This window comes from Hydra viridissima, unplaced genomic scaffold (genome assembly GCF_058129835.1).
Source record: "Hydra viridissima isolate aposymbiotic clone 2 unplaced genomic scaffold, HvirCarnegie_v1 scaffold_2, whole genome shotgun sequence".
Taxonomy (NCBI): Eukaryota; Metazoa; Cnidaria; class Hydrozoa; order Anthoathecata; family Hydridae; genus Hydra; species Hydra viridissima.
In genome coordinates, this window is record NW_028324301.1 from 11506202 (window position 1) to 11533569 (window position 27368).

General features: G+C 29.2%; 5 protein-coding genes across 12 annotated transcripts in view; 3 read left to right on the top strand and 2 right to left on the bottom strand.

Moving 5' to 3' along the window:
* The first annotated feature begins 4049 nt into the window (after positions 1-4049).
* On the top strand, positions 4050-8414 carry LOC145188197 (uncharacterized). 3 transcript variants are annotated; one of them, XM_090078955.1, is made up of 6 exons: positions 4050-4738; positions 5581-5659; positions 5889-6188; positions 6319-6613; positions 7033-7155; positions 7574-8414. In XM_090078955.1, the coding sequence occupies exons 2-6, from the start codon at positions 5603-5605 to the stop codon at positions 8350-8352; spliced, it is 1554 nt and encodes a 517-aa protein (XP_089935081.1). In that variant the 5' UTR covers positions 4050-4738; positions 5581-5602; the 3' UTR covers positions 8353-8414. The 3 variants fall into 3 exon arrangements, with proteins under 3 accessions (XP_089935081.1, XP_089935082.1, XP_079920909.2); XM_090078956.1 differs by lacking the exon at positions 4050-4738 and adding an exon at positions 5125-5364; XM_080064783.2 differs by lacking the exon at positions 4050-4738 and having other exon boundaries at positions 5371-5659.
* Positions 8415-11337: 2923 nt separating this feature from the next.
* Positions 11338-12418, bottom strand: LOC145186892 (basic phospholipase A2 acanthin-1-like). The gene is made up of 3 exons (XM_080063199.2): positions 12076-12418; positions 11814-11996; positions 11338-11708 (listed from the first exon to the last, which is right to left on the bottom strand). Exons 1-3 carry the CDS (start codon positions 12176-12178, stop codon positions 11587-11589), a joined length of 408 nt encoding a protein of 135 aa, XP_079919325.2. The 5' UTR covers positions 12179-12418; the 3' UTR covers positions 11338-11586.
* A 136-nt stretch (positions 12419-12554) lies between these two features.
* LOC145194091 (rho GTPase-activating protein 24-like) overlaps positions 12555-27368 on the top strand; it is a 206743-nt gene continuing 191929 nt past the window's right edge. For 5 of the 6 annotated variants that reach the window (XM_090078957.1, XM_090078960.1, XM_090078959.1 and 2 more), the window contains exon 1: positions 12579-14009. The gene's annotated coding sequence lies outside the window, so the exon portion shown is untranslated. Of the gene's footprint in view, positions 14010-27368 lie in introns of all 6 variants that reach the window. The other variant, XM_090078962.1, reaches the window with a different exon arrangement.
* LOC145197247 (doublesex- and mab-3-related transcription factor A2-like) lies at positions 19819-22047 on the top strand. The gene is made up of 4 exons (XM_080073825.2): positions 19819-20182; positions 20896-21012; positions 21101-21220; positions 21308-22047. Exons 1-4 carry the CDS (start codon positions 19894-19896, stop codon positions 21877-21879), a joined length of 1098 nt encoding a protein of 365 aa, XP_079929951.2. The 5' UTR covers positions 19819-19893; the 3' UTR covers positions 21880-22047.
* On the bottom strand, positions 22019-27335 carry LOC145197232 (ferredoxin-fold anticodon-binding domain-containing protein 1-like). The gene is made up of 4 exons (XM_080073824.2): positions 26711-27335; positions 23703-23850; positions 22771-23614; positions 22019-22565 (listed from the first exon to the last, which is right to left on the bottom strand). The coding sequence occupies exons 1-4, from the start codon at positions 27201-27203 to the stop codon at positions 22233-22235; spliced, it is 1818 nt and encodes a 605-aa protein (XP_079929950.2). The 5' UTR covers positions 27204-27335; the 3' UTR covers positions 22019-22232.

Below are 27368 nucleotides of genomic sequence, written 5' to 3' on the forward strand. Positions count from 1 at the left end.
AACACCAGTATTCAATCATTGCGCTAGTAGGTGTCACTTGGTGGGGTGGAAATAAAATTTTAGCGAAGTAAAAAAAAAAGGTTCTTGTTTTTTGAAAACACGTGTTTTACAACACATTTTTGGCCATTATGGATGGTAAAATTTAAAAAAAAAAAAAAAGTAGCTGTTTTTTATTTTATTTTAATCAAAATAATCAAAATTAATAAATAATCAAAATTATGATTTTTTCTTTTTGATGGCAATAAATATAAATTTATTGTCATCAAAAAGAAAAAATCATAATTTTGATTATTTAAAAAAAAAAACTCGTTTTCAGTTGTGTGCCACCTTATATTTACCAAAATAGTATTATTTTGTCATATATACATATATATATAATATATATTTTGCCAATATATACATATAATATATAATAAAAGGTCTACCTGCCGAAACACCCCGTGGTAAATTATTTAGGCACCCGGTTATTTCAATATTATTATGCAAGTAAAATATAAGGTATTAAAATTACTTTTTGGAATAATTTTAAATTTCCAAAATTATTTTTCTTTGTTCTTGAAATTAAATAAACTTTTCGAAATCTAATTTTGTTTTCGAAATTAATTTTGCTTATCATATATTGTTTGGTTTTTTTCGAAATTATTTTCACATTTCGAAATTCTGTTTTTTCTTTCGAAATTAGTTTCACTTTTCGAAATTCTGTTTTTTCTTTCGAAAATAATTTCACTTTTCGAAATACACTTTTTTTTTTCGAAGTTAATTTCACTTTTCGAAATTCTGTTTTTTCTTTCGAAATTAATTTCAGTTTTCGAAGTGCAATTTTTTATTTCGAAATTAATTTCACATTTCGAAATTCCTTTTTTATTTCCGAAATTAATTTGGCTAGTTCGATTATTTTCATAAGTTTTTATAGATTTCGAAAAAAAAGAAGTATTTCGGTACCGTTTTAATCAAAAATTTTCGAAATTTACAATTTCGATAATGAACCCTTACTCAAACAATATTTACAATATTTTAAGGAAACAACGTCAATATGAGCTTTACGGTGTTTCTCTCTGAAGGGTGCAAAATTGTTCTGTTAAATCGTTTTTTTCCGAGTTTTAAAATTCCAGAAAATTAGAGCCGATTTTGGGCTAGCCCGAATTTTGCCCTAAGCCACCCCTTATTAGGATCTGCCCTAAACACACCCTAATTTTAAAAAATCATCAAAAATATTCGAATTTAGTGCTGAAATGAAATGTAAGCTGCTATTTTTAAGTTTTGGTAAAAAAATGTTCGAGAAAATTTGCCCTTAGAATACCCTGAACCACTAAGGGACCCTTAAGGGGCCCTTAAGTCATTTTAAGGCGGGAACAACATTTATATAATAATTTTAATGATAATAAGCAAGAAAAGGTACTAAAAGTAAATGATGTTATGTTAATTAATGACAAAGATATGACACACAGAAGTCAGTGGAGAAAGGCAAGAGTTGTGGAAGTTATTAAAGAAAAAGACAAAGAAATTCGTGGAGCAAAATTAAAGGTTATATCAAAAAAAGGAACATTCAAGATATATTTCCGACCTGTCCAAAAATTAATTCCTCTGGAGATCGATATTGAACAAGATAGCATAGATAAAGATGATAATTGATGATAAAAAATGTCTGTGCAGTTGAAACCGAGATTGGACAGAATGATGGGGCGCTCAGGTCAATTAATTAACGTCCAACCCGACAGGCAGCTCTTAATGGACAATGTCTAAGACAATTAAAAGACAAATATTGTTGACAAGTCAACAGGGGAAGTGTGTTAAAAGTGATAGTAAAAAATTAATTATTGTAAAGAAGCATGTTGAAAGTGATATTTATTATTTAATTATTGTGTGTGGGTGTTGTTAAATGTGGTATTTGTAACTTAACTATTTTTATTATTGTTAATTTATTGGGGCGTGCTCTCCACAGACTTCTTTTTTATTATATAATCTGTTGGTGGAGCAGCATAGAAACTCTTGCATTTGTACTAGTTAAAATATATATTATCTCTCCAAACGATCAGCTTTTAATCCTCGAGATTTCACAGTCCTTATCTAAAACATGTCTTCTTTTTAGAGTCTTTTTCTGAAAAAAGATATCAACCTTATTGAAAGAGTACAATATAAAGAGCAACAAGGATTCTAGGATATTCAAAGTTAAGTTATGAAGAAATATTAAAAAATTTAACCACCTCATCTAAGAAAAGAGAGAGAGAGATTAGTTTGATAAATTTCTTCAAATGTATCAATTTTTATCAGCTAGGTAGGATTTATCCCTTAAGGAACTTTAGCCGACCAAAAGGACAAGCTGAAAGATTCGTGAATATAAGCCTAATCAAAGGTATATAATAGCTATTCATTTAGAAAATAGATTTTTAACCAATTTTATCATTTCAATTTGGAATAATAATATACCGTTCGATGTTGAGCGAATCAGAATAGTGCCCAACTTTAAAGAAAATCTAAATGAATTTTATGTTAAGTTAAAATTGTAAATTTTGATTTGTTGCAAAAGTAAGTTACCAATAAGTGAGCTTTTGTTCATTGCAGCTGAACAAACAAATAGAATAAATAAATTGAAAAAATTATTTATTCTATTTGTTTGATAATAAAAAATTATTATCTTGCTAATTGTCACTGACAAAAAATTCATCCGGATGTTAAGGTTATTGGTTGTTATACACTTGTTCAAAAAAGACGAATTATTACTAGTTTTGTAAAACTAGCATATAAATCGTTTTTGAATATTAAACTTGGTGACCTAGATAAAAAGTGGGCTTCACATTCTGTGTGCCATATTTGTGAAAAAAGTCTTTGAGATTATACAAAAGGAAAAAGAAAGAACTTTTCTTTTGGAGCCCCTATAGTTTGGAGAGAACCACTAAACTACATTGACGACTCCTATTTTTGTCTTGTTAACACTGGTATTGGCAAAATAAAGAGGCGAAAATAGCTTATCCCAACATTCTTTTTGCTATTAGACCAAATCAACATTCTGACGAGATTTCAGTTCCAATTTTTGATGGCAATTTTTGTCAGAAGATGAACAAACCATGTCAACTACATTTTATATCAGATTTGGAAGACTTCTCATCTAATGCTAAAAAATTCAATTTGCCTCAGTGTTTTAGTCAGATAGAACTGAAAAAATACTTAGTACGTGATTTAGAACTTTCTAAGCAAGCAGCAGAATTATTAGCGTCTCGATTAAAGGAAAAGAACCCACTTGATAGCTTTGCAAAAGTTTCTTTCTGTAGAACAAGAGATGAAACCTTTGTTAATTTTTTTTCAGAAGCCAATTTATTTGTTTTCTGTCATTATATTTCAGGTCTTCTATTAAAGTTGGGTATTTCTGTGTATGAGCCAACAAAATGGAGACATCTTATCGATGGCTCAAAGCGAAGCCTCAAATGCAACATTTTGCACAACGGCAATATTTTTGGTTCTGTACCAATTGGTCATTCTGTTTATTTGCGAGAGACTTACAATGACATTAAAATGGTGCTTAACTTGATTAAATATCACAAACACAACTAGATTATTTGTGTAGATCTAAAAATGGTTTACATTCTCCTCCTTTCTCAGCAAAAAATCAACACTGGATACAAAAAGAATGGTCCATTCGCAACACTCTCACAGTGAGCATGCAAAATATTGTGAATGAACCAATTGTTAGTTGAAAAAAATAGTTTTTCCGCCACTCCTTCTTAAACTTGAATTCATGAAACAATTTCTTAAAGCACTGAAAAATGATAGTGATTGCTTTCAGTACATAGTTACAGCATTAGCAAGTTTGTCAAAAGAGAAAAAAAAGGCAGGAGTTTTTAACGGGTCAAAAGTTTGCTATCTTGTAAGTGATAAAGAATTCATTGAAACAATCGATAGCAAAGAGAAAACGTTGTCGTTTGTGGTTATTGTAAAAAACTTTCTGGGAAATAAAAAAGTAAAAAACTATGCAGATGTAATTGATGAAATGTTTAAAGCTTTTTGTGATTATGGCTTTCAAAATGAGTATAAAACTTCATTTTATAGATATTCATCTTGATAAGATTTCTGAAAATCTTAGAGATGTGAGTGAAGAACAAGGAAAGCAGTTCTACCAGGATCTTAACACAATCGAAGATCGTTATCAAGGACGTTGGAACAGGCACATGATGGCAGACTATTTTTAGAGCATCAAGCAAGATGACCCAGGAAAATTTTATAAACGAAAGAGCAACAAGCAAAAGTTTCTTTCTCATTAAATATTTTTAATCAAACCTTCGCCTGCCGTCGTTTTTAAAGTTTACATTATTTTGTTATTGATCAATAAAAAGTTTATAACTTTATTGAAACTTTGATATTTATAAAATGTTAATTTTAAACAGTTCACATTTATTTTCATCTGCTTTCTATTTTTGTTTTATATTTGTAAACAACCTAAAACTTTTTAAACATCCTAGCATTTCTAAATGAGTTTCAAATCTGCTTTTCAGAATTATTTCTTATGTTTTGCAAAAAAGCTGTAGCTTGGCATACAAATCTGATGCCAGATTTAAATTCACAGTATCAGAATTATGAGTGTGTGTCAAATTTGATGCAATAAATTTTTTATTGACCTGTGTTATCAATCTAGTTTTTTATAGACCTGTGTAATCAATTTCGCAAGAAACAAAAGGGGAGGGGGATAAAAGGCAGATTACGATTCGAGTGGACTGTTAAGTGTCAATGCGGTGCTTCCGAAAAGGTACACTTGCAATCAGTGCAACTTATTTTTTGCAATATATTTAAAAATCTTTTAAAACATTCAGTGTAATTATTTTTCAGTTTTCAAAAAATTTTAAATGTTTTTATACATAAATACCTAATATTAATAACTGATATTTTTATACTTATTACTATAGTTAATTAAATAATAATTTTTTCCAATAGAAGGTGATTTAAAACACCAGACACAACCTCTACCTTGTGAACGCTTCTAGTCTGACACATTTATATAGAATTTCAAGTTTAATAAATATTAGTGCGAACACTCAGTTTAATTCAGCATTTATATTTACTATTAAACACGTATATACTGTTAAACATGTAACATATTTTAACACTTAATGTATTTTTAATTTAATGTGATAGGATTTTCGTATGTCAGCTTGGAATTCCAAAACGAATGTACATTTGGTGGTTCAATATTTTGAAGTTAAAAATGATAAGTAACAATATTAAGATGCCTGATATTACAAAAATAGCTCCCTAGTGAAATTATGAAAAATATGGGTTTTGTGTTTAGTTATTGTACAGCTTAATTGCAGATATCACAAGTTAATAAAAAAAATTACTTCAGTTAAGTATTTCGATTATTCAATTCAAATACAGGTGGGAATAAAATTTTATTCAGGTCAGCTCTTTACTATATTTAGTCTGAAAAGGTTTAAATAAGTTGTAAGCAATTAATTCTATCTTTGGGCTCTCCCCTCTTCATTGCATCTAACAGTGGTACAAAGCACCTACTAGCCCTGTATACAAATTTCTAAATTAACAGCCAAGTTCAGAGTTTTAAACAATTGAATTTGTAAAACTTTTTCTTTTTAGAAATTTGAAAGAAATCTCTTTTATGAAATATGTTAAAAGCTCAATCAGCTTTGCCAAGAAATGGTGCAAAACTCAAGTTGTAAGTTTCTGTAAAATTTAAATTAGTTTTTTATGTGCAAATGTGGGAGTGTTTGCAAGAAAATGGTGTAAATATAATCATAAATTGGTGATAAAGTGTTAATATAACATGATCATTTTCAGTTGTATACTCAGTTATCTAACTATAAATATTTTTTATTTGAGTTTTAGTTTTTCTTTTTTTTTATATATATATTTTTATTTCCAGTAAGTTATAATTTTTAAATTAGGCATTCCATCATGTCACTGGTCTACAATACGCTTTACAACCAAATTTGAGTAAAGCTGGACCTTGGTTCTTAGAAGATAAGCAGACAGTGAACATGAATAGCAATGAACAGTACTATAGACGAGAACTACCTGCTAGCTGTTTAGCATTCAGTAGTGAAGAAGGAAAACAAGTTTTTAAAGAGTCATTATTATCTGGTTGTGCAAACATATATTTTCCTTTAGCAGAGCAGTTTAGAACACAAGCTGAACCAGCATATTGTGGAATATCAACTTTGGTTATGGTTTTAAACAGTTTAGCTGTAAGTTTTTGTTTACTTTTTGCATTTAAAAAATATAAAACTTAATTTGTGTAAACCTAGAGAATATCAAAATTTGAAGTTGAGTACTTTTTACTAATTTGATTTATTCAAGTTGTTTTTTAAAATATAGGTTGATCCTAAGCGTGTTTGGAAAGGACCTTGGCGTTGGTATCATGAGGAAATGCTTGACTGTTGTTTATCCTTAGACTTGGTTCAACAAAAAGGAATTACTTTAGATCAATTTGTTTGTCTTGCTACTTGTAACAGTCTTGATTTAAATGTAGTCAGAACAGATGAAAATGAGAAAATAGAAAATTTTAGAGAAGTTGTTAAAGAGATTTGTGCTGGACAGGACAAAGTGTTAACATGTTCATATTCAAGAAAAGTCCTTAATCAAACTGGTGGTGGTCATTTCTCGCCAATTGGTATTTAAACTTTTTATCTCATTTCAGTTAAAATAATATCTAATAAATAATAAATAATATCTTATTACAGATAATAACATATATTTTCAGGTTGCTTTTTATAGTTGAAAAAAAAACTATTCCCTAAAGTAAATTATAAAAAAGTAAACAATTGACAAAAATAAATTTAAAACTTCAGCAAGTGCATTAGTTTCTCCACTCTTCTTTGTATGTGTTCTTCCTTTTGTAAATGTCACTAACTATAGGAATATTTTGTTAATTTAAAAAAAAAAAAGGTGGAAAGCCCACCCCACCCCCTTCCAAAAAAAAAAAAACTGTTGTTTAAATGTAGTTGAGAAGTAGTTTTTTTTAATGAATGAATAGTAAAAATTATTGCTCCAAGGTGTAGTTTTTTTTGTTAATAACTTTTTTTTTTTAAGGTGCCTATCATCCTGGAAAAGATATGGTTCTTATTTTTGATGTGGCAAGATTTAAATACCCACCACATTGGGTAAAACTTAATCTTTTATGGGAAGCTATGAAAGCACTTGATGAAGTTACTGGTATGTTTAGATTTTTATGATTAACATACTAGGTTAAAAAAAACGTTTGTGTGCCATTTAAAAATAATGTTTTTTTTTTATACAAAAATTTATTTCGAAAAAGTCACTATTTTTTTAAAATACTCCATAACCTTAACAACAATCTGGAAGCATTCAGATTTGGCCAAACTATAACTCGTTTGTCTTTGAATTGAAAATTCTTGATATAAAAAAATATTATTTTAGCAGGGTGTACAAACTTTTTCTTCAACATAATAGATACTCAGCAAACTCCATACAATTTGCAAGTTGCCAACAAATAATTTTTTTTTCTTTGACACACATAATATTGACTTCTGAATGAAAATATGTAACTTTTGTTAGTAACACTCTTTTAAAAACATAATATATGTATAATATATTAAAAGATAATATTTAGGTCTGCCAAGAGGTTACATTGTTCTTCGAAAAACTGAGGAAATGCCGCTACTTCTCTTTCGTCTCTCAAATACATTCCGTGTAACAATTGCCACAAATAGTGTTTCACAGAGCAGCATGGCAAAGTTTATGAGATCTTGGCGTGCTTTTTTAAGGAATAGCTCTGTTAATAACTTTGATAGTTTAGACGCAACAATGAGACGAACTCTAGGAGCTTTAAATGAGGCCTTAAAAGAGTTGTTAGAAGGTGATTCCATTTTTAACACTCAATTCAATACATTTTGCATTAATACTCTTCCAAATGACCATATTTCTGCTGTCCAAAAGCTGCTTACATCATTAGAGAAAACTGATATTTATCAGATTGTACATTCTATGGTCAATAACTTTAAAAAAAGCAATTTTGCTCAATCCAGAAATAACGTAACCTCCATTCAAGGTTGCTGTTCCTGTATTGAAAGAGTTGGCAGGTCTGTTTCCCATAAAACTGACCAGTGCACACAAGATGAAAATAGGATAACTGGTGTAAAAGAGAGTTTTCAAGGTTTAGAGTTTGATAATTCTAAAGAACTTGTTACTGATAGTCATTTTATTACAATGCTCATCCTATGTTGGCCATACTCATCAAATAATACAAACGATATATCAACATTTTTGGCGCGACATGTCGAAGAGATTTTGTTGGGTTGCGACGATTTTTTGACAAACGAGGTGAAACAGTTAAGACATCAGATTCAATCGTTGCTTGTATTGATAAAGAGGAACCCTCCTGTATTTTAAATATATTTGTAAATTGTTTAGAATATGAGTATCAAAATTTTAAAAAGCCAGTCCTAAGAAAATTTATTTTAATTTATTGTGAAAAAACTCTGAAGTTAATTTGAGAAATCGAAGTTAATATAAAAAGAAATGCAAAACTTTTGGCTAAAAGCTCCACGCTGCTCTTGAGATTTAGTTGAAAAAACAAACTGTCTTTTAGAATCCGAATTTTGTTTCAAAGAAAGAGCAAAAAACTTGTTGTAAGTGAGAGTTTAAAATACATTCTTCCACAACAATAATTAAAATTTTAAGCGTGCTTTTGACAGGTTGCTGTTCTCTGATAAAAGAAAATAACGATCTTTCAGGAACGGTTTATCAAATACTTTGCTTTTTTTTTAAAATTTCAATTATTGATATTTTTATACAAAGTTTAAAATAAATTTGATAAGTCAAAGATAACCTTTCGTCGAGCTTTCAATAAGCTTTTCGTCAAGTTTCGCCATTTTTTGTTTTAAAGCTATAATAGGAAAAAAATGAATTCCTTTTTCCAAAGTTTTGTAATTTTAAACATTCTTAATATTTATGCTTATGCTAAAAATTGATAAGCTAATTAAAAATCTTCTTCAAACCAATGGTCTGCGTATAGCAACGGCGTAAAAGTTACAAGATGAGGATGGTTTGTAAAAGTTACAAGAGGAGGATGATGTTTATGAAGTAACGAGATGAGTTGTAAAAAGTTTTATTTTTTAAAAACTTGCTCTATTTTTGTCATATTTTGATGAATCGACCAAATAGAAATATAAAGTTACTCGGTGGTGAATAACCTCTTTAGACGCTGGTCCCCTTAAATACAATTTAAAATCTCAATTGTTTCAGTTGTTTTTCATAATTGATCTTTGTACTTATTGCTACGTTGTCATAATTTTTATGTTGTGTTATTGAAATGAAATTTAAAAATGCTCTTTTTGTGCAAATTCTCCGTTAACACAATTACGTTAGCTAACTACTGCTGGTTTTTTTTTAGAGGGGCGATCCTGAACGGTTTATAAAAGATAATCCTAGAGCATCCCGCCATCGGAAATTGCGTAAATGCGTAAATTCCGATGTGAGAAACAGTTTATAAAGGTGACTCCGATGTGATTTAATCTTTTTATTTTCCGATATTTTCCGATGGTTTGTGGTGGCTTGCAAAATTTTGCTGTAATTTTGCGAAAACTTCGTAATCATAGATAAATACATCGGAAATACCACAATATTACGAGTTTACACTTTAAATACGATTTATTGTGAAATTACGCAAAAATATCGTACGATAATGCGTTAATCTCGAAATATATCGGAGAGTGCGTGAAATTCTCCCCATCGGCCTCGGACTGCATCGCACCTCCGATGTGATACCATTCCTCACCATGGCATCACATCGGAGTCACCTTTATAAACTATTTCTCACATCGGAATTTACGCATTTACGCAATTTCCGATGGCGGGATGCTCTAGATAATCCAAGGTTCAGAAATTTTAGAAATGTACTCATTTAGTGCAGCCGTTTTTCTGTAAAAATACAAAAATTCTGAGCAAATATTTGCTTTCATCGTAAAAGATAAGAATAAACTTCTTCAAGTTAAGAGATATAAAAAGAATTTTATATCTCTTAACTTGAAATAGACATAAAATTCTTTTAAACATTTGGAAATGTCACAAAACTTTACGACTGCTGCGACATTTCCGAGAGTTTTGTGAGAAGTTTAACAAATTTAGTTAAATTCGTCAGATTTCGATAATTAAAATAATCGATCATTTGATTCGCAGTTTTTTTTACTAGCGATCTAATCTTATTCAATATTTAACTTTACGTCATAAGTTTGCTGCGGTAGGAAAAATCGTGGTTTTAACAATATTTTTAAACGGGTTTCTTCGCTGCATTTTCTTAAAGCCATAATCTGGAAAAACTCCATTGTTGATAACGCTTATTATCATAATTGGAGAAATCAGTCTTGTTTTTGTAGAATTTCTGATAGTCAAATCTTAAACTAAATCAAAAAGTGAAAAACGTAAAATTACAAATTATTTACAAATCGTTGAAAAAAATGAAAAGTAACCACAAAAAAGAAAGATAAGTAAGGTGATGGAGTTATGAACAGGGAGCATTTTAAATAATATTTAGTAATAAAGTTTATAAAATTTAGTATATTTTTATTTACACTTTTATATTTATTTAACTTTATATTCTTTTTACAAATTAAATTTTATGATTTCAAGGGAACAGGACATTAAATCCGGTAAAATGCCATTAAAAGTAGGTTCTTTTAGCGCTTGCATGATGCAGTTTATAAGTAATAAAAGCGAGAGTATTAATGCGTGCTATGCGTTGGCATTTGGTTTTTCCGCTGAGAACTGATAGCTGAAGTTTGTTATTTATTTATTAATACTTTTTATTAAAGGAAAAACAAAACGTCAATGCTTAAAGTATGCAATAAAATGTTTTAAGCTTTGAAATCCTCAGAATGCAGCAAGACTTCAGTTTTATTAGCTTTATAATAAATCTTTTAAACTCATAGCAATAGAAACTCAAAAAAGTCGGTGGGAGCATCAAATTAATAATATTAATTTTTCTCTCCAACTATTTTTTATCTCCGGGTATTTAACACTTTAAAAGATGCATATAATTAAGACTTTGTACTTCACATTACACCACTTTTATTTCAAATTACATCTCTTTAAAATTCAGTTGTTAGTATGAAATAAAGGTTATTTTGTAATTGTATTAAAGCCTCCAATGGTGTTTTAAAATTTTCTGACTGAAATATCATCAATTATTGCAACTCATTAAAAAGCACGCAAAGTCCACCTCAATTACATTGCCATTAAATCGAAAAAAAAAAAAAAAACACTAGAAAATCAAAAAAAAACAAAAAAAAAACGTCTAAATAATGAAAGTTTTTCTAAATAACACATAATAATGCATATAATGAAAAATATATCTTTCAATCAAAAATCTCAAATGGATTAACTTTGATTTTTATTTTTATATGTTTTGTTTTCACTGACCAGAAAACCGCTTTTTGCATCAAAAATAATTTTCTTATATCAAAATATACTGATAACAGCAGTGAAAAATATTTACATATGGCTTCAACCAGTCATTTTCTAGGCTGCTATCATAATTCCAATGTTTTTCATAGTATTCATAGGTTAGAAGTAAAATTGTTCTAAAACAGGTATCTTGCTGTAAATGAACATTTTTAAAAAGTAACTTTAACATTTATGATATAAACGGTAACCGTAAAACATCCAGTGATACGTTTGATTGCTCAAACATTTTGAAATGGATTGATCACAGTCGCATATCTGGCGCAAACACGTGCCAGGTTCATCCACTAAAAGTAAAAGAAGTGCAAATCAATCAACACTTTGAAACGTAAAAACTATCAACAAGTAACAATGTAGATACAATTAGAACAACGAATAAAAAAATGACTCACAACAATCTCCTTTTTTGAACGAATATTGTGCTAAGTATGGATTGCATTCTTTTTTGCTCAATATATAATCATAACAGTGATCATGTTGTTCGCAGCAGGCATCTGATCCATCCACAGGTGTACCAGAGCCACCTGGACCACACCAACATCCATATTCATCATACGAAAGACAATGAAGGAGTCCTGAAACCATTTAGTCGAAGTAAAAATTTAAACCTCGCATTTTATTTAAAAGAAAATGGATAAACCGAAAGAAGCATACCTCTGTTTGTAAAAAAATCAATTTGTTCGCATAATTCGTTCAATCCTCCGTATGAAAAAGGCAGCAAAGTGGTAACCATGACAATTCCTCGAAAGAAAAACATCTTCAATTTTAAAAAACGTTTTTGGCAAAAAAGAATTATCGATTCTTTTTTGTGTTTGTTTTGAAACGTAAAAATGACTTTGGTAACGCGATACTTGTTTTGTTTCAATGAACTTAGAGATTTGATTCTTTTTATAAAACGCGTCAATTTTTTCAAAAAAAATATGAATTTTTTGAAGAACTGCGAAAAGCAGACAAATTTTAATCAAGTGAATAAAAAACAATTTCTCTCAGAAAAAAAAATTAAAATATATACAAGTATTTAAAATAATATTTCGTTTGCAAATAAACGCTGCTTTGAAAAAATATTTCCTTTACAAATAAAGGTTGCTTTGTTTGTATAAATACTTATGATATTTTTTGAAACAAATATTTATGTTATTGTAGAGAAAACTTGTGCTGTAAAATTTTATTCTAATAGTTAATGTCACATTTGACAAAAAAACGGCATTTAGTAATACGTTATGTTATACAGCATGAGTCTGCAAATTTAGTAATAAATTGCGTAACTAGGTGAAATTGGGAAGAGAAAGAGGTGGATAAATGTATAGGTGGATATGTGACGGAGTATAAGTTCTTCTGTGTGGCAAGGTATTTGTGTAATGTTGCTGAATTTAAATAGCTTTTTAAAGCATCTTTTTACTGTTGGTTGCATCCAAGAACCACGCGAAAGTAGGAGGGGTTCTAATTTTTTTCTAGGGATAGATAATTCTTTTTTTATTGGTTTTTGAAAGAGACCCTTACATAGGGTGTTTTCTGGTTAGTATGGCTTTTTAAATCTTCCATGTGTTCTTTTGCTAAAATGTTGAAGTTGACCATATTTTTTGTCGTGTACCCTTAAAGCCATATGGCGTAAACTTGCCATGATTTCTGAACAACTTGGAATTCAGAGGTGTTTTTTTGCAGGAGTTAGTTAGATATTTCTCTTTGGATGATTGTATTACGAATAGCTTACATTTTGCTGAACACTTCAATGTACCACAAAAACCATATCATTAACATTCCAAAAAACGCGTGTGTTTTTTAAAGATATTGAAAAAAATATTTAAAAATAAAAAAAAAATTTATTAAGTTGTACTCTACGATTCTGTTTTTCATCCATAAAAAACCTGAATATTGCTGTCAGGGCGATGGTCGAATAGATTTAAAAGGTTTTACTATTATTTTTTTACAATTTTTTTTTTTATTTAGGTTAGTATAAATAGTATAAAACCAAAATTTTTACTGACTGTTGGTTGATTCACTCTGAGGAGTAGTCCATCTGATCCGATGAATCTGATCGAAGAATAAGACTGATTATGTATTACTTTATATTTCTAAGGTTTTTACTTTTTTTTCTTTTTTTTTTGGATTTTATCGAAGAGTTGTTTTCAAATAAAAACACAATTTTCCATATGGTTTTAATACCCCAAATGATAACATGAGGAGCCCATGAATGACAAGCGATTAAACATGATTTCATGCAAGATGGTTGTCGCATTTGCTATCAATTGATTAAAAACTTGTTCGAATGCGTTTCTCATGATTCTTCGGATTGTTTTAAGCATAATATAATGCACTTGAAGCGTCTTTTCATAATTCTTGATAAAACTTGGATAAGCCTGTTTATGTGGTTAACCTCTACAAGTACGAACAAAAACAACAGCCGAAACAATAGATTAAAGCCAGTGGAAGTGCATTAAATAAAGCCAAAGAATGTTTCATCAGCTTGTAAAGTTACGGCAACAATTGTTAAGGTTACAAAGAAATTTAGTTAATCGGTTATCTGTAGAAAGGTAAAAGTAGGAACACGGAAAAAAACACGTGCCACAATTTAGTCACTGTGTATTAAGGTATGCAGTGATTATTTGTGGTGTGCGGGACTCGAGGTTTTTGATGCATTCCTCTGGTCTTTTTCCGCCCTTCTTTCTATGAAATACGTTGAGTTTCATTCTTTGATTTTTACCCAGGGTGGAGAGCTCAAAAGGGCTAACTACCCATTAAAAAAAAAGTACGAACATTTATTACACGAACTATACGAACATTTAAATCATCTGGATGAAAAAAGTCATGAGTTTAAACCATAATGGAATATTTGAAAAACGTTAGACAAAGTGTTTTGAAGTTGATATATATTGAAAAAAAAGTTTTTCATGTAAAAAATTCTTTTTCATTAAAATTCTAGAAAATTTTCGAACCTCTCGTTACACAGCAACGAAGTAACCGAAATGTCATCTTGTTACGATGAAATGTCATCTTATCACGATGAAATGTCATCTTATTACGATGAAATGTCATCTTATTACGATGAAATGTCATCTTATTACGATGAAATGTCATCTTATTACGATGACTAATGCAATCAAATTCCCACAATACTCCATGGATTTCCATTTTGGAGTTAACACAATTAGTTAATAATTTGTATACTAGAAAATTCATATTTTTTGACTTTAATTCTATAATCAAGATGATCGATTAACAAGATTACTTCCTAGAAAAAGTAATTGTATCGGAAAAAATTTTAATGAACAAAAAGTCGTTTCAAGTTTTTAACGGAGACCAAAATAATGAGCTAAAAAAGGTGATGCTTCTGTCTCAATTTATCAAAGCGCAAATTGCTCAGTTGAAGCTGTTCCAGCTGACAGTAATAAAAGTCTGCTTAATTATGTGGCATGTTCTATTGATAGCAGAGAATGTTTGATTCACAGGTATCTGTTATGTCCTGATAAAGACATTTTTACCTCAGAACATTTTCTAATAAGTTTAGATAAAATCTTAATAGACAACTAACGAATTCTAACGACTGATTGAAGAATATATTGAAGTAAACCATGAAAAAATATGTTGAAGTGCTTAAATCTTATGTAAAATTTTTCTTTTCTAAAAATCACAGGTTCTTTAATAAAAACAAACTTCAAAGATTTTAATGGAATTATTGTGAGGACTTTCGAAACCAACTTTAGAAAGGGGGTACAACTACAGAAGCTATTGGATAAAAGTTGTAATCTGCAAAATGAAGTAATGAAATATGACATCATAAAATAGATAACCCCAAAATAAGACAGTTACTAGATGAAACATCGCCCAGAGATTCTTATACACAACCCTAATCAGATTTTTTATAATCGATCATTCAAGCATTCTGTAAATTATATAGATTACCTGTAAGGACGGTATTATTAAAAGAGCTGTTTTGAAAGGAAGTTTAAAAAGCTCTAAAAAAAATTAAGAGAGCATGAAATGCTTAAATTCATTCATTTTAAAAATACCTTTTAAATGAAAAATCCTCACCGTTTGCTAGATAAAGAGCAAATTTAAAAAGAGGCTAGAAAAACTCAATATGTAAATAAAAAATACAATAAATTTTTTTTTTCTCCGATATTTTTTAGGTGAGTTGTTTTGGTGGATTGGACTCTAAGTGTGAGTAAAGAGGAAAAAGGATGAAAACAAACTGTTTTCAAATTGTCAAGAAAATTCTTTTTTTTTGCTTTCCAAAACAATTGCATATTTTAACCTTGACTTTGAGGTCAAAAAACGATTGACATACCAACTGGTTGACGATATGTTATTAGAGGCTCTGATATACATTCAATGAAGAGTTATCACATTTTCGAAAGTAATAAATAACTAACTTTTGGCTGAGTACATTTTTTAACAATATACTATAGTTTATTCAATAAAAGTTACAGTGTAATATAAGGTTAGTATTGCTTTTAAAGATGCTGTGGTTCCAGCACCTGGTATACTTTAGGCATAGCGATAAACTATTACTTGCTTTTTTGTGTTTTTAAGTTTAATTTACTGGTTTAAGATAGCAAATGAACTTTATGCTAAGTCTTCTGAGTTATTGGATAAGATAACTTATCATAACTTATCATAACTTATCATAACTTGAGTGAATCTTATTCTCGAACAGCTTTTTGACAGAAAAATACAAAAACAACAAATTTTGGAGGATTTTATACACTTATAGCAAGATAAGCAATTTTCAGAAGATCAGATTGAAAAAGGTAGACGACCTTCATAGATAATCAAATCCGTAAGCTAATTTGTAATGTGACTTTTATAATTATAGCAAAGATGCGATTCTAAAGACCTAAAAAGTTTAAAATTAATTCGAAGGTTTTAATACGTGAATGTAAAACCCCAAAATATTAGTGCTTCCTTTCTCTCTTTTGCAGCATGTAAAACTAAAGATGCCATTTTCGTTTTGAACCCAAACCATCGCGATTATAATCGTGTATATTGTATTAAATATAATTACACGTATAGCTGATGCAGAGATCATATTATTTTTTTACAAAATAATTAAGCCAGGAAAGATTGGAATTATTAAACCATAGCGTGTTATTTTATAACAAAGAAAATAAAATTTTCATGCGCAAATCAAAACCATCTTTAGAAAAAAGGGGCAAAAAATAAATAAATAAAAACAAACGAAAAAGAACAAATAAGTAAAAAACTAAAAACTTTATGTCAATTACAAAATAAACATAGTCAAAAAGAATTCTGCTGAAATAAGCAACTTTCAATATTTGAGATGATGAATTCATTCAATATTTTTCATTTTTTAAATGTTTTGTTAGGTATGTTAAAAAGATTCCCTTTTTATTTTTCTTCGCACCTGTCTTTGCTTCTCTTCCTTTCGATTAAACTGGTTGTTTTATTTGAGAAGTGAGAAGTGAAGATATCTTGAAGATTACCAATTAACAGAGGTGTCATCTATAAAAGTATATATATATATATATATATATATATATATATATATATATATATATATATATATATATATATATATATATATATATATATATATATATATAACAAAAACGCGCTTAAACTAATACGCATTAAAGCTAGCTCAAAATGTAAGCTTTAACAGGTATTTCGAAGTACATAAAAAACAACATGGAAAAATAGAGATTTCAATTAAAACAATATTTTGGCAAATCTGCGTTAAAAAAGCATTTTAAACTTTTGTTTAGTTTATGCAAGCAATATCATTACGTCACAAACTCCGTTGGAAACTTTGCAATGAAATCAATTTGCAAAAAACAATTTAACGATAAACAGATCTCGAATCGTGCGGCATGATCAGTGCGAATTAAAAATTGCTTTGTCATGATATTAAACAATGACAGATTAACAAACAGAAAATACTAGTTTGAGCAAACGCAAATAAAAAGCTGAAAACTTATAGCAAACAATGTAGACAAATATAAGACAAACGAGTTCCACTGATCAATCATTCTGTGAATATCTTTGCGGTGTTTAACGAATGCACACAATAAAAACTCGAAGCTATTCAATAAACTTAGTTGATTCATTTATTATATAAAAACCACAGTCAATAAGTTTTTATTAAACCGTCGAACAAACCATCATTACTAAATAATGTTAAAATAGATTCAGTAACCTAATACCTTATCGAAAATAGAACTTTACACAGGGTGAGAAAAACAGCTGTTTGCTAGAATGGAAAATCAAGTTGTTTGTCAAGTTTTATTTAGAAACGCGCTATGTGGTATGTTAAATTCGACTGCAAATGATCAACCTTTGCAGACTGTATTACGATGTATGATCGCAAGTTTGCAATAAAAAAGTACAACATTGAAGGGTTACTTGGAGGAATAAAACGAATTTATAACACGAACGAAAGGCTTGCATGTTAAAGAGAATAATGAATTAATAAAAATAATAAAAATAGATTTATGAAAAATTCTCACAACTTTTTTTAGTCTTTAGCATTAATTAATTTGAATATATTAAGAAAAAAGAACAAGAATTTTAAAAAAAAAAATGGTTCGGTCATAATAAATGTTAATATCCAATAACTAACACACAAGTAATGTATGCAATTAATCGAGCACAAAAGTAATATATGCAATTAATCAAGTATTTTAAAACATAATTAGAAAAAAGATTCGAAACTAATTTCTCAAACGTGTCACAAAAAATGGATAGAAAATCGTTTTTCAGCAAATGAGCAAAGGAAGTTTAAGACGTTTCACAAAAAATATCTACACGCGTGTAAAAAGCAAGAAATTACATGAACATGATGATAATAAAGATCTTTTAGTTGTAAATCTTTCTATTAGAAATCAGACTCTATTAATATACTTGTGTTTCATCTGCGCATTAGCTACATAAGTTAACGAGTTTTTAAAATAAGAAACTTAGACAAATCGCAAACTTATTGTAAGCAAAGACACTTTGAAAGAATAGAGTATAATTGAACGCTAACAAAAAAGGATGAATCAATTGGAATAGACTGCTACGCCATATTAACGAATCATATTATTTGAGTCAAAAATACAAAACAGCGACAGAAAAAGAGCTTATTTATTCAAAATGTTAATAAATCATGTGGATATAATATACTGTAATCAGAATTTTACTAAAATGTTGGCAAGTAAACAGGATACGCTAAAAGTTCGATTCATCTTCGCAATAGATTTTTTCACCGCGCACAATTAATATTGATAAACCAAAAGTACGTTTTAAATAAAAACACAAATAAAAGGCTATCTAAAAAAAAGTAAAACTATATTAACTAGATATACATATATCATTCCAACTTTAATATTAAAAAACCTTTTTAATGTTTAAGTTAAATAATAAACTAAGGATATCATAAAATATAAAAAACTCGAGTAAATAAGAAAAATATTTCTAAAACTCGAGTAAATAAGACAAAAATACTAATGACTAATGATTACAACTATTTGTTAATATTAGTTATTAGTTTTTTTAATAGGTATATTTACTTAATTATTTTAATATTAAAGCTGAAACACGCTAAAATTAATTAAATCCACAAATAAGAATTTCATTAATAAAAACAGTTGATAGGGATAAGTTAAGGGATAAGTTAAGATAATTCTTAAAAAAACATATATATATATATATATATATATATATATATATATATATATATATATATATATATATAATTAAATATATATATATATATATAATTAAATATATGTTGGCTGCTTCAGAGTTTTTTTTTTTAATGTTCAACTTTTTAGCTGCATACTTTTTAGTTGCAGAGGACATTCCACATTTTAAACATGTTTCTGGCAACATGTTTATGCACAGAAAAAACACACTCAGATTTTTACATCTAATTAGATATGACTCACAAAGAGCTTATAAAAATATCATCAATGACTCAAAACTCACTTATATTGGATAGCAAAACGGGCAATTTTCCAGGTGTCGCTATTCTGGGCTCATAAACTGAGAAGTGTTCATCAAAACGGCCTATGTCTTTTGTTCTTTTTAAAGTTTCTCCAAAGGTTATATTAAAAATAATAAATACGAGAACAAAATATTGAAATATTCGAACGAATTTTCTTTTTGTCAAATGAAATTTTTAACTTTTTCTTCAATTGAGAATTTTTTTTTTTTTTTCATCAACAAGTAATGACAAAAGTAACATGTCAAAAAGAAATTTTTGGAAAGTTAGATTTACTTTTTTTAAAATCAAACTATTAGAAGGTATAAAAAAAAGTCGGAAAAACGTTTACGAAATGTAAAGAACCTATTGTTTAAGTTTCGTATTAAAAATGTGTTTGAATGTTATTACAAATCTTTCAAAAAGAAATTGAAAACATTGATTTTATCACGTGACTAGAAAAAGATTTATAAACTCGAAGCGACACTGATACGCTCAATTAGTAAATACTTGCATAGCGAGTACAAGGGTGTGTTTACACTAAAAATCGAAACATGATCAGTTCATTAAGAGACGAGAAAAAGCGATCCCCAAAATGTGCAAGATGCCGTAACCATGGGTTTGATTCTTCTTTAAAAGGGCACAAAGGCTACTGCCGATGGAGGGATTGCGTGTGCCCAAAATGTCTGCTCATAGTAGAAAGACAAAGAGTGTTGGCAGCTCAAGTTGCACTGAGAAGACAGCAAATGCAAGATTCGAAGCAGCGACTGACACCACTTCCGAGAGGAGATATATTTCCTGTTGCAAGGCCAAATGTTATACCAGAAAATGAGTACAACGGAGGTATTTATTTTATTTTTAAAAAAATTTTCTTTTAAAGTTAAAAAGTTAGAGTTATAAAAAAATCCTGAAGAACTTTTTTATTCATTTAAAACTCAATCGAATAAAATACATCGAGATCAAGTAACAAAAAAAAAAAAAATAAAAAAAATTAAACAACTTTAGAGACAAATTCCTTTTCCTCTTAAAAAAAAAAAAAAAACAAAAAGAAAAAGAAAAAAAAAAACAAAAAAAAACAAAAAAAAAAACTGTGATACAAAAAGTTGACCGAAAAATGCTTTATTTTATTTTAATCCATATGGCCAAAGTGAAACACGCTTTTGTATAGCTGATAAAGAATTGAGTTGTAACCAAGGTGCGTTGAAATATAAAGTATCTATTATCGCATCAAACAGACGGAGTAAAGCAGGGGAAATCTATTATTTCTTCAATATTCAGATCGATAAAACGTTCTGATTAAATGGAAGTCTTGCAAACTTTATTTTAAAATGCTTTGTCTTTTAACACATGTGAACCCAAGAAAAAAAATCAATTAATAGGGAATAAAATGAGTGCCAACAATAAAACGTTCTTGAAAGCTTGGCACACATTTTGCTATTTTATTGCTTCACAATGCGAAAAAATAAACAGACTGCGATTGAAAACATCGATAAATTTTGTAATACTAATGTAATTTTTTGTGTCTGATAATCTATTAAAGCGTTTTTTTTTTTCAGAATCAGAGAGCGATGACAACAGTTCACTGACTGATCTTCAATTCAACGAACGAAAAACTTCTTACAAAAGTGAAACCTACAAAAGTCACGAATTCCCAGGAGACCCTCATAATCAAGGTAATTAGAGATTGTAAATACCATCAATAGAATATAGATGTAATTTAAGAAGTATTAAGAAAAGTTTAAGAAAACTGAATATATCTAGGAACACCACCTTATATGCATGCGCAGAGTTACGTCCCAATACCAATGCGATATTTTGGAAAATCGTCAAGTTTAAAAAGAGATGCACCATTTCAAAGTTTTTCGACGTACAGACCTAAAGGTAAGTTAAATGAATCCTTTGAAACTTTTGCACCTACATTTTTCATAGCTGCTATTTCATATGTGCATTTTTTTTTCTCAAAAATAGAACTGCTAGATCGAATAACACCAGGGTATTTAGGAAGAATCTCGCCTTATCGCCGACAATCATGTTCGCTTAAATATTATAACGGAAAAATTTATCCTGACGATCGTTGTCACAAAAGTAGCTGGATGCACCATCCACATTCTGTAGATTATATTTTGGAAGATAAAAATGTAAATGAAGAAAAACTCGATATAAATAATAATGAGAGATCTCCAGAAAAAGAAATTAGAAAATCACCGATCAACATGTTGCTTCGATTATTCCCACAACATTCAACTCCTTTACTAAAAAATATATTATCAGATTGCAACGGCGATCCTGTACACGCCATAGAACGCATTTTAGACAAATACCCATCAGATGTCACCAAAAATGAACTAATCTTGCAAATGGGCCGGGCATCAACTAGTCCTGTATCAAAGGAAAAGACAGAAAGCGGAAAATTGCTGGACAGTAACCTCAATAGAATGCATTTGACCAAACAAACAGACGATCAACTCTCGACCTTAGCTAGGGCTTATGATATTCCTATGAACATGGAAGACAACAGGCAAACTTTTAGCAAAATATAAGTTGATGCAAAATAAATTGATGTAAAAAAAAAAAAAAAAAAAAAAAAAAAAAAAAAAAAAAAAAAAAAAAAAAAAAATGTACATAAGTAATTTAATAAAATAAAAGGAGTATGAAATTTTTTGTAAAAATCAAAACAAATTTATTTTCCGAGACTTATTATTAGTTTATATTCATAATTAGCTCTAAATCTTTATACAACAACAATAATAACAACAACAACAACAAAAAAAAAGATGCAAGTTTTCAAATAATAAATAAATGATCATCTGGGTTTAAACAAAGTGTAATGAAGCTTAAGAAAAGTATTTTTCGTATTTCCTAATATTTACTTTATACACAAGGGTACTAGAAATCATCTGAGTTTAAATCCTGCCCCTAGTAAACGGAGTCTGACTTTATTTTGAATCTGTACACTTTCCAAATGAGTCAATGGCCCGTCTACACGAGAATATATCATGCGATAGCAATAGCTGACTAAATCACTTTCTTTATAACATAATAATCTGAGCAAAACCATTCCATGAAGACATCCGTGTGTCTCAGAAAGTATTATTGATAAAAGTTCATCCTCGCTGTGCTGCTCATCAAGCCAAAAACATAGATCGTGACGGTAACATAACGGATACTGAATTGATCCCCTCAAAAACGACGGAAAAGTCAATTTCTGTAATTCGCTATCGGAAATCTGTTTTACCATAGCAATAAAAAATTAAGTATTTAATGATACTATTAATATTAACAACAACAACAACGACAACAGCAACAAAAATATTAACAATAAAAAACAAAAATATTTCTGGAAATTTAAAAACAGCTGAATTTTGGCAGCTGCTGATTTTATTTTGCCATAACTTTTTTGCATCAATAAACGTCATGTAAAAAATTATTACCATATGCAACATCAACTGCTGCTTGAAAAGCTCATCTTTACTCCACAAATACTTATAATTCTTTATTTCGTAACATGCGAAAAAAAATTCCATTATGCGCAAGTTCAGCTCTAGTGTTTCACCGTTGCTTATTAAACTGGCAACGCAAAATCCGTTTATATGAAAACAAGTAAAAACTGCATTACGGACACAATCGTGGTTCTTTTTAAGATAACTTTTTTCCACCTCAGTTGTTTTATAATCTTTGGCAGGAACTCTTTTGTATATGACACTTTCAATAACATCTTCCGAAAAAACTCCGCGTTTTGTACAATCAGATAGAATTTCGTGGTTTGTGTCAGAAAAAGAAATCGTTATCTCAGGTTCACATATCCAAAACATTTTTGGAATTTCATCAACGAAATTAGGCACAAAATCAGGATCAAAAGGTGTGGTCACTACATTATGCAGAAGAGAGGACTTGCAAGGACAAGGAACGTGTAAAAAACACGAATTTTCCTTCACTTTAATAAAAAAGTTGGCAAGTAATGTTTGTCTAAGATGGATCAAAAGAGTTTCTTTGAAATCTTCTTGGTTTAATTTACATAAATTTAAGTTAATGGAATACATTACCTCAAATGAGACATGATGTGAGGTAGGGGAGATTTTAGCATAAGTGTTTGAGCGGGATATAATTTGTTTAGTGCATTTCGAGGTTTTGACAGAAAAATCGTTTATTTCAGAACAAACTGATTGAACTTCGATACCTAAATTTTCCAAAACTTTGTCAACTGTTGTCACACAGATTTGCTCCATTTTTTCAATGAATATGTTTCGAAATCGATACTTGTCCAGATGGCTTTCACTATATTTTAAAAATCAAGTTACACTAAAGAGATTGTTAAATAAAGAATACGTAAGATGTTAAAAAAGAAAAAATACTTTGAACCTACGCAAGATTTATTTGGCTTCTTTGAATAAAGATGTGCAACAGTGCACCATCGATAAAAAACCCATTTTTAATACGACTTCGGTATCCAGCTTGACGGTAGTTAGCCAAACTGGTCGCATCGAAAGGTTCAACATTGATTAAAACCAACCCTTAAAAATAAGCAACAAACAACCCTTAAAAACAACATTTAGCATATCACAATATTAACTTTTCATAAAACTTTAAAGTCTTAAGATTAAAGCAGATCACTTTTTTAGACATTCTAATAGAAAAGTAAAACACTGCGCTTTAGAAATTACCAAGTCTTAGTATACTTAGAAAGAGAATGAACGTGTTAAACTGCAGTTATTTATAAACTTTTTTAACACCAGCAGTCGAATGCTTTTACGTAAGAGAGTGAAACGTGGAGCCCATTTGAGTTTTTAGATAGCGGAATTTGCCAGTGTGACCAGAGTAAGTTTTTTTCGCCATTTTTCAAAGAACACTGATTTTGCTGGATCTCAAGAGTTTCAAAGATATTTTTCTCAATTTTTTTACCTTTGGTCGTTTTAACGTTATTTGACTTTATATATACATACACAATTGCATAGTTCAAAAAAAAAACCCCAAAAAAATTTCGGGGTTTTTTTTGAACCATAAAGTTATTCTTTATTGAACAATTAGTTTTAAAAAAAGATTAAATATTTATATGCCATCCCAGGTTAAATTTATTTTGATATTAATTCAAATTTACATACATGCGTAAGTTGGGGATCACCGGTTACAGTATACGGTATATTAATTTTACGGTATACTTTACCGTATACTTGGTATACTAAAAGGTTGTTCACAGTTTAGTATACCTGTTTACATTTCTTTGTGAAATATTTTTTCACATTTCACAACTTAACCTCTTCAGACACTCTTTCACATCCCCTTAAATGCTGTACCCATCTCAAAATTGAGATGGGTACAGCATTTAAGGGGATGTGAAAGAGTGTCTGAAGAGGTTAAGTTGTGCTTTAAAAATTAAAAAAAGAGAAGTTCAGAGTGTTTTAGTTGAAACAAAAGGAAATGATAATATGACCTCACAAACCTCTGAACAATCAGTTTTTAAAGAATCTGGGCAGCCTGGTAAAAGAACTATGCTAAATTCATACTTTGACACTATAAAAAATCTATTAGATGCATTAGTGGACGTCTTATAAAGATGCATTAAATGATGAAAAATCTAGAATAGAAGAATATGTTGATAGTTCTGAATATGTAAGTATAGTGACTGATGGATTTTCAAACATTAATGCGAATCATCTCATTAATTATTCAATTTATGTTGAAAATAGGACCATGAAACCAATTGCTTACAAAATTGAGCCTACTGGTCAAGAGCAACAACCTGGTGTTAATATTGCAAAACGCATAGAAAATGTAATTCTTGAGGTTGGAGTTGTAAAGTTACAAGCATTGTAACTGATAATGCATCAAACATGAGAGCTGCATGGGATCCAAAAAAAATATCCAAAACTTTTTTGTAATGGTTGTGCTGCCCATACAATTATTCTTTTAGTAAAAGATATTTGCCTTCTTCCTGAACCTGTGGATATTTTAGAAGTCTGAAAAACTGACAGCATTTGTTAAACAAAGAACATCTCTTGTTGATCAATTTTGTATAATTCAAAATCATGTTTTTGTTGTTAAACAAGATAATAATTTGAAGGAAATGCTAACATTATCACATGCAGTTTTAACAAGGTGATCATGGTAATAATGAAGACAATGTTTCTATTGATTTCACTCTAGAGACTTCAATTGATTCAAGTGATTTGTCATCTCAGTTGATTTATTAAAAACTTTACTATATTACTAATAACAAGTTTAAAAAATCTATAAATATTATAACGGAAAAATATTATTGGAACTTTGTGCAAAAGATTAGTATAAATGTTTCTGTTTACTTTTGTATTTTTTTTTATTTCTGTTTCTATTTGAGTATGATTATTTTGCTTTTTTTTATTGAAAATTATTTAAAAACACAAGAATTTATTTTAAAAAGCTATGTTCTTAAAAAAAAAAAACATGCTTTAAAAATGAAGCAGTAAAATAACAATCCAGTAATATGTGCTTGCTGATTTTGATCAACACCTTCATCCTTTTTCTTTTTCTAGTGAAGATGCAGCGCAAATTTAACAATTACTATTTTCAAGGGGTTATCTGGCCCCTTGAAAATAGTAATTGTTAAACCTTGAAAATAGTAATTGCTAAAAATTAAAAGCAAATTTTTGGGGAAGTAGGACAGTCTGGACCAGAGTATATTATATATATTAATTTTTAGTAATGCTTAAACATAAAAAGTTTGTCAAAAATTTTCTGAATTTTTTTTTTTGTTTTCACTTTTAAAGTAGTTAAATGTGAAATGCAACAACAAAAAAAAAAGAATTTTAACCCTGTGCTAACTTGACTATTTTAGCTGGGGCTAGGTTCGGAAATAAAGCAAATTTGTCTAGTTTCGTCGTCGGCTACTAATCCAAAGATAAAGAGCAAAAAAATTAAAAAAAAAACAATAGCATATGGGAGAAATGAACCAGGGTCACCGGCCAATAGATACTTATGCCTTCCCGATCAACATAATACAACTTATATTAAGTATCACAATAAAACACAAAAACAAAAACATTGAATAAAAAACAAACAAATATGTTTTAAACGTAAAAATTCAAATCCTTAAAACCTCTTTACAAATTTGTATTACGGTTTCGCCAAAAAATCAATAAGTAAAAAGTTTAGTTAACGTTATACTTTACAGTATACTTTACGGTTTACTATACGGTAAACTGTACACTAAATTTTTAGTATACCGTATACTAGCGATCCCTAGCATACATGCATGCATACATACATAAATACATACATACATACATACATACATACATACATACATACATACATACATACATACATACATACATACATACATACATACATACATGTATATAAGCGAAGAAACGTTTCGCAAAATAATGGACTTCGTACCTGCTTTTGCAGCTTGCGTAGAAACTTTCCATGAGTTTCCATAAGCTCCACGAGAAATATCCCTGGGAGTTCCACCTTGTCCTTTACAAAGAGAAACAAGAACTTTGCCTTGATCACAGAGATGGGATACAGAGCTTGCAAAAAATTTTTCTAAAAGTAAGCGGCATTTTTTAATATTAGACTTTCCCCCAACATGGGGAAAGTTAAAAATAATCAAAGCAAATTTATGGTTAGGAAAATGTCGGGAAAGGTCAGTAGCATCCACATCATGCTTAACATCAACATTTAATTGGCTGTATAAAAACTCGACGTTTGAGCGAGCGTGCTCGTTCGCATAAATTGTCTCTTTTGAATCAAACGAAGTTGCATGAAGCTTAACGGATGACGTAAAACATGCAACATCTTTTGAAAAAGAAAAATTGCCATCTCCAACAATAAGAATTCCGTCATGAGGAGATATTGCTGACTGAATGTTTGTAAATAAATCCAACATTTTTTCTGAACTAGGAAGAAAACTTTGTTTAAATTATTCTTCATGCTTAAAAATCAAATAATTCAAGTTTTAAAGTTAAAAAGTTCAAATCAGCAATAAAATTGTAAGTTCATTTCAAAACTTATTGAAAATGAAATACAAATTACAAAAGCAATAAAAAAAAAA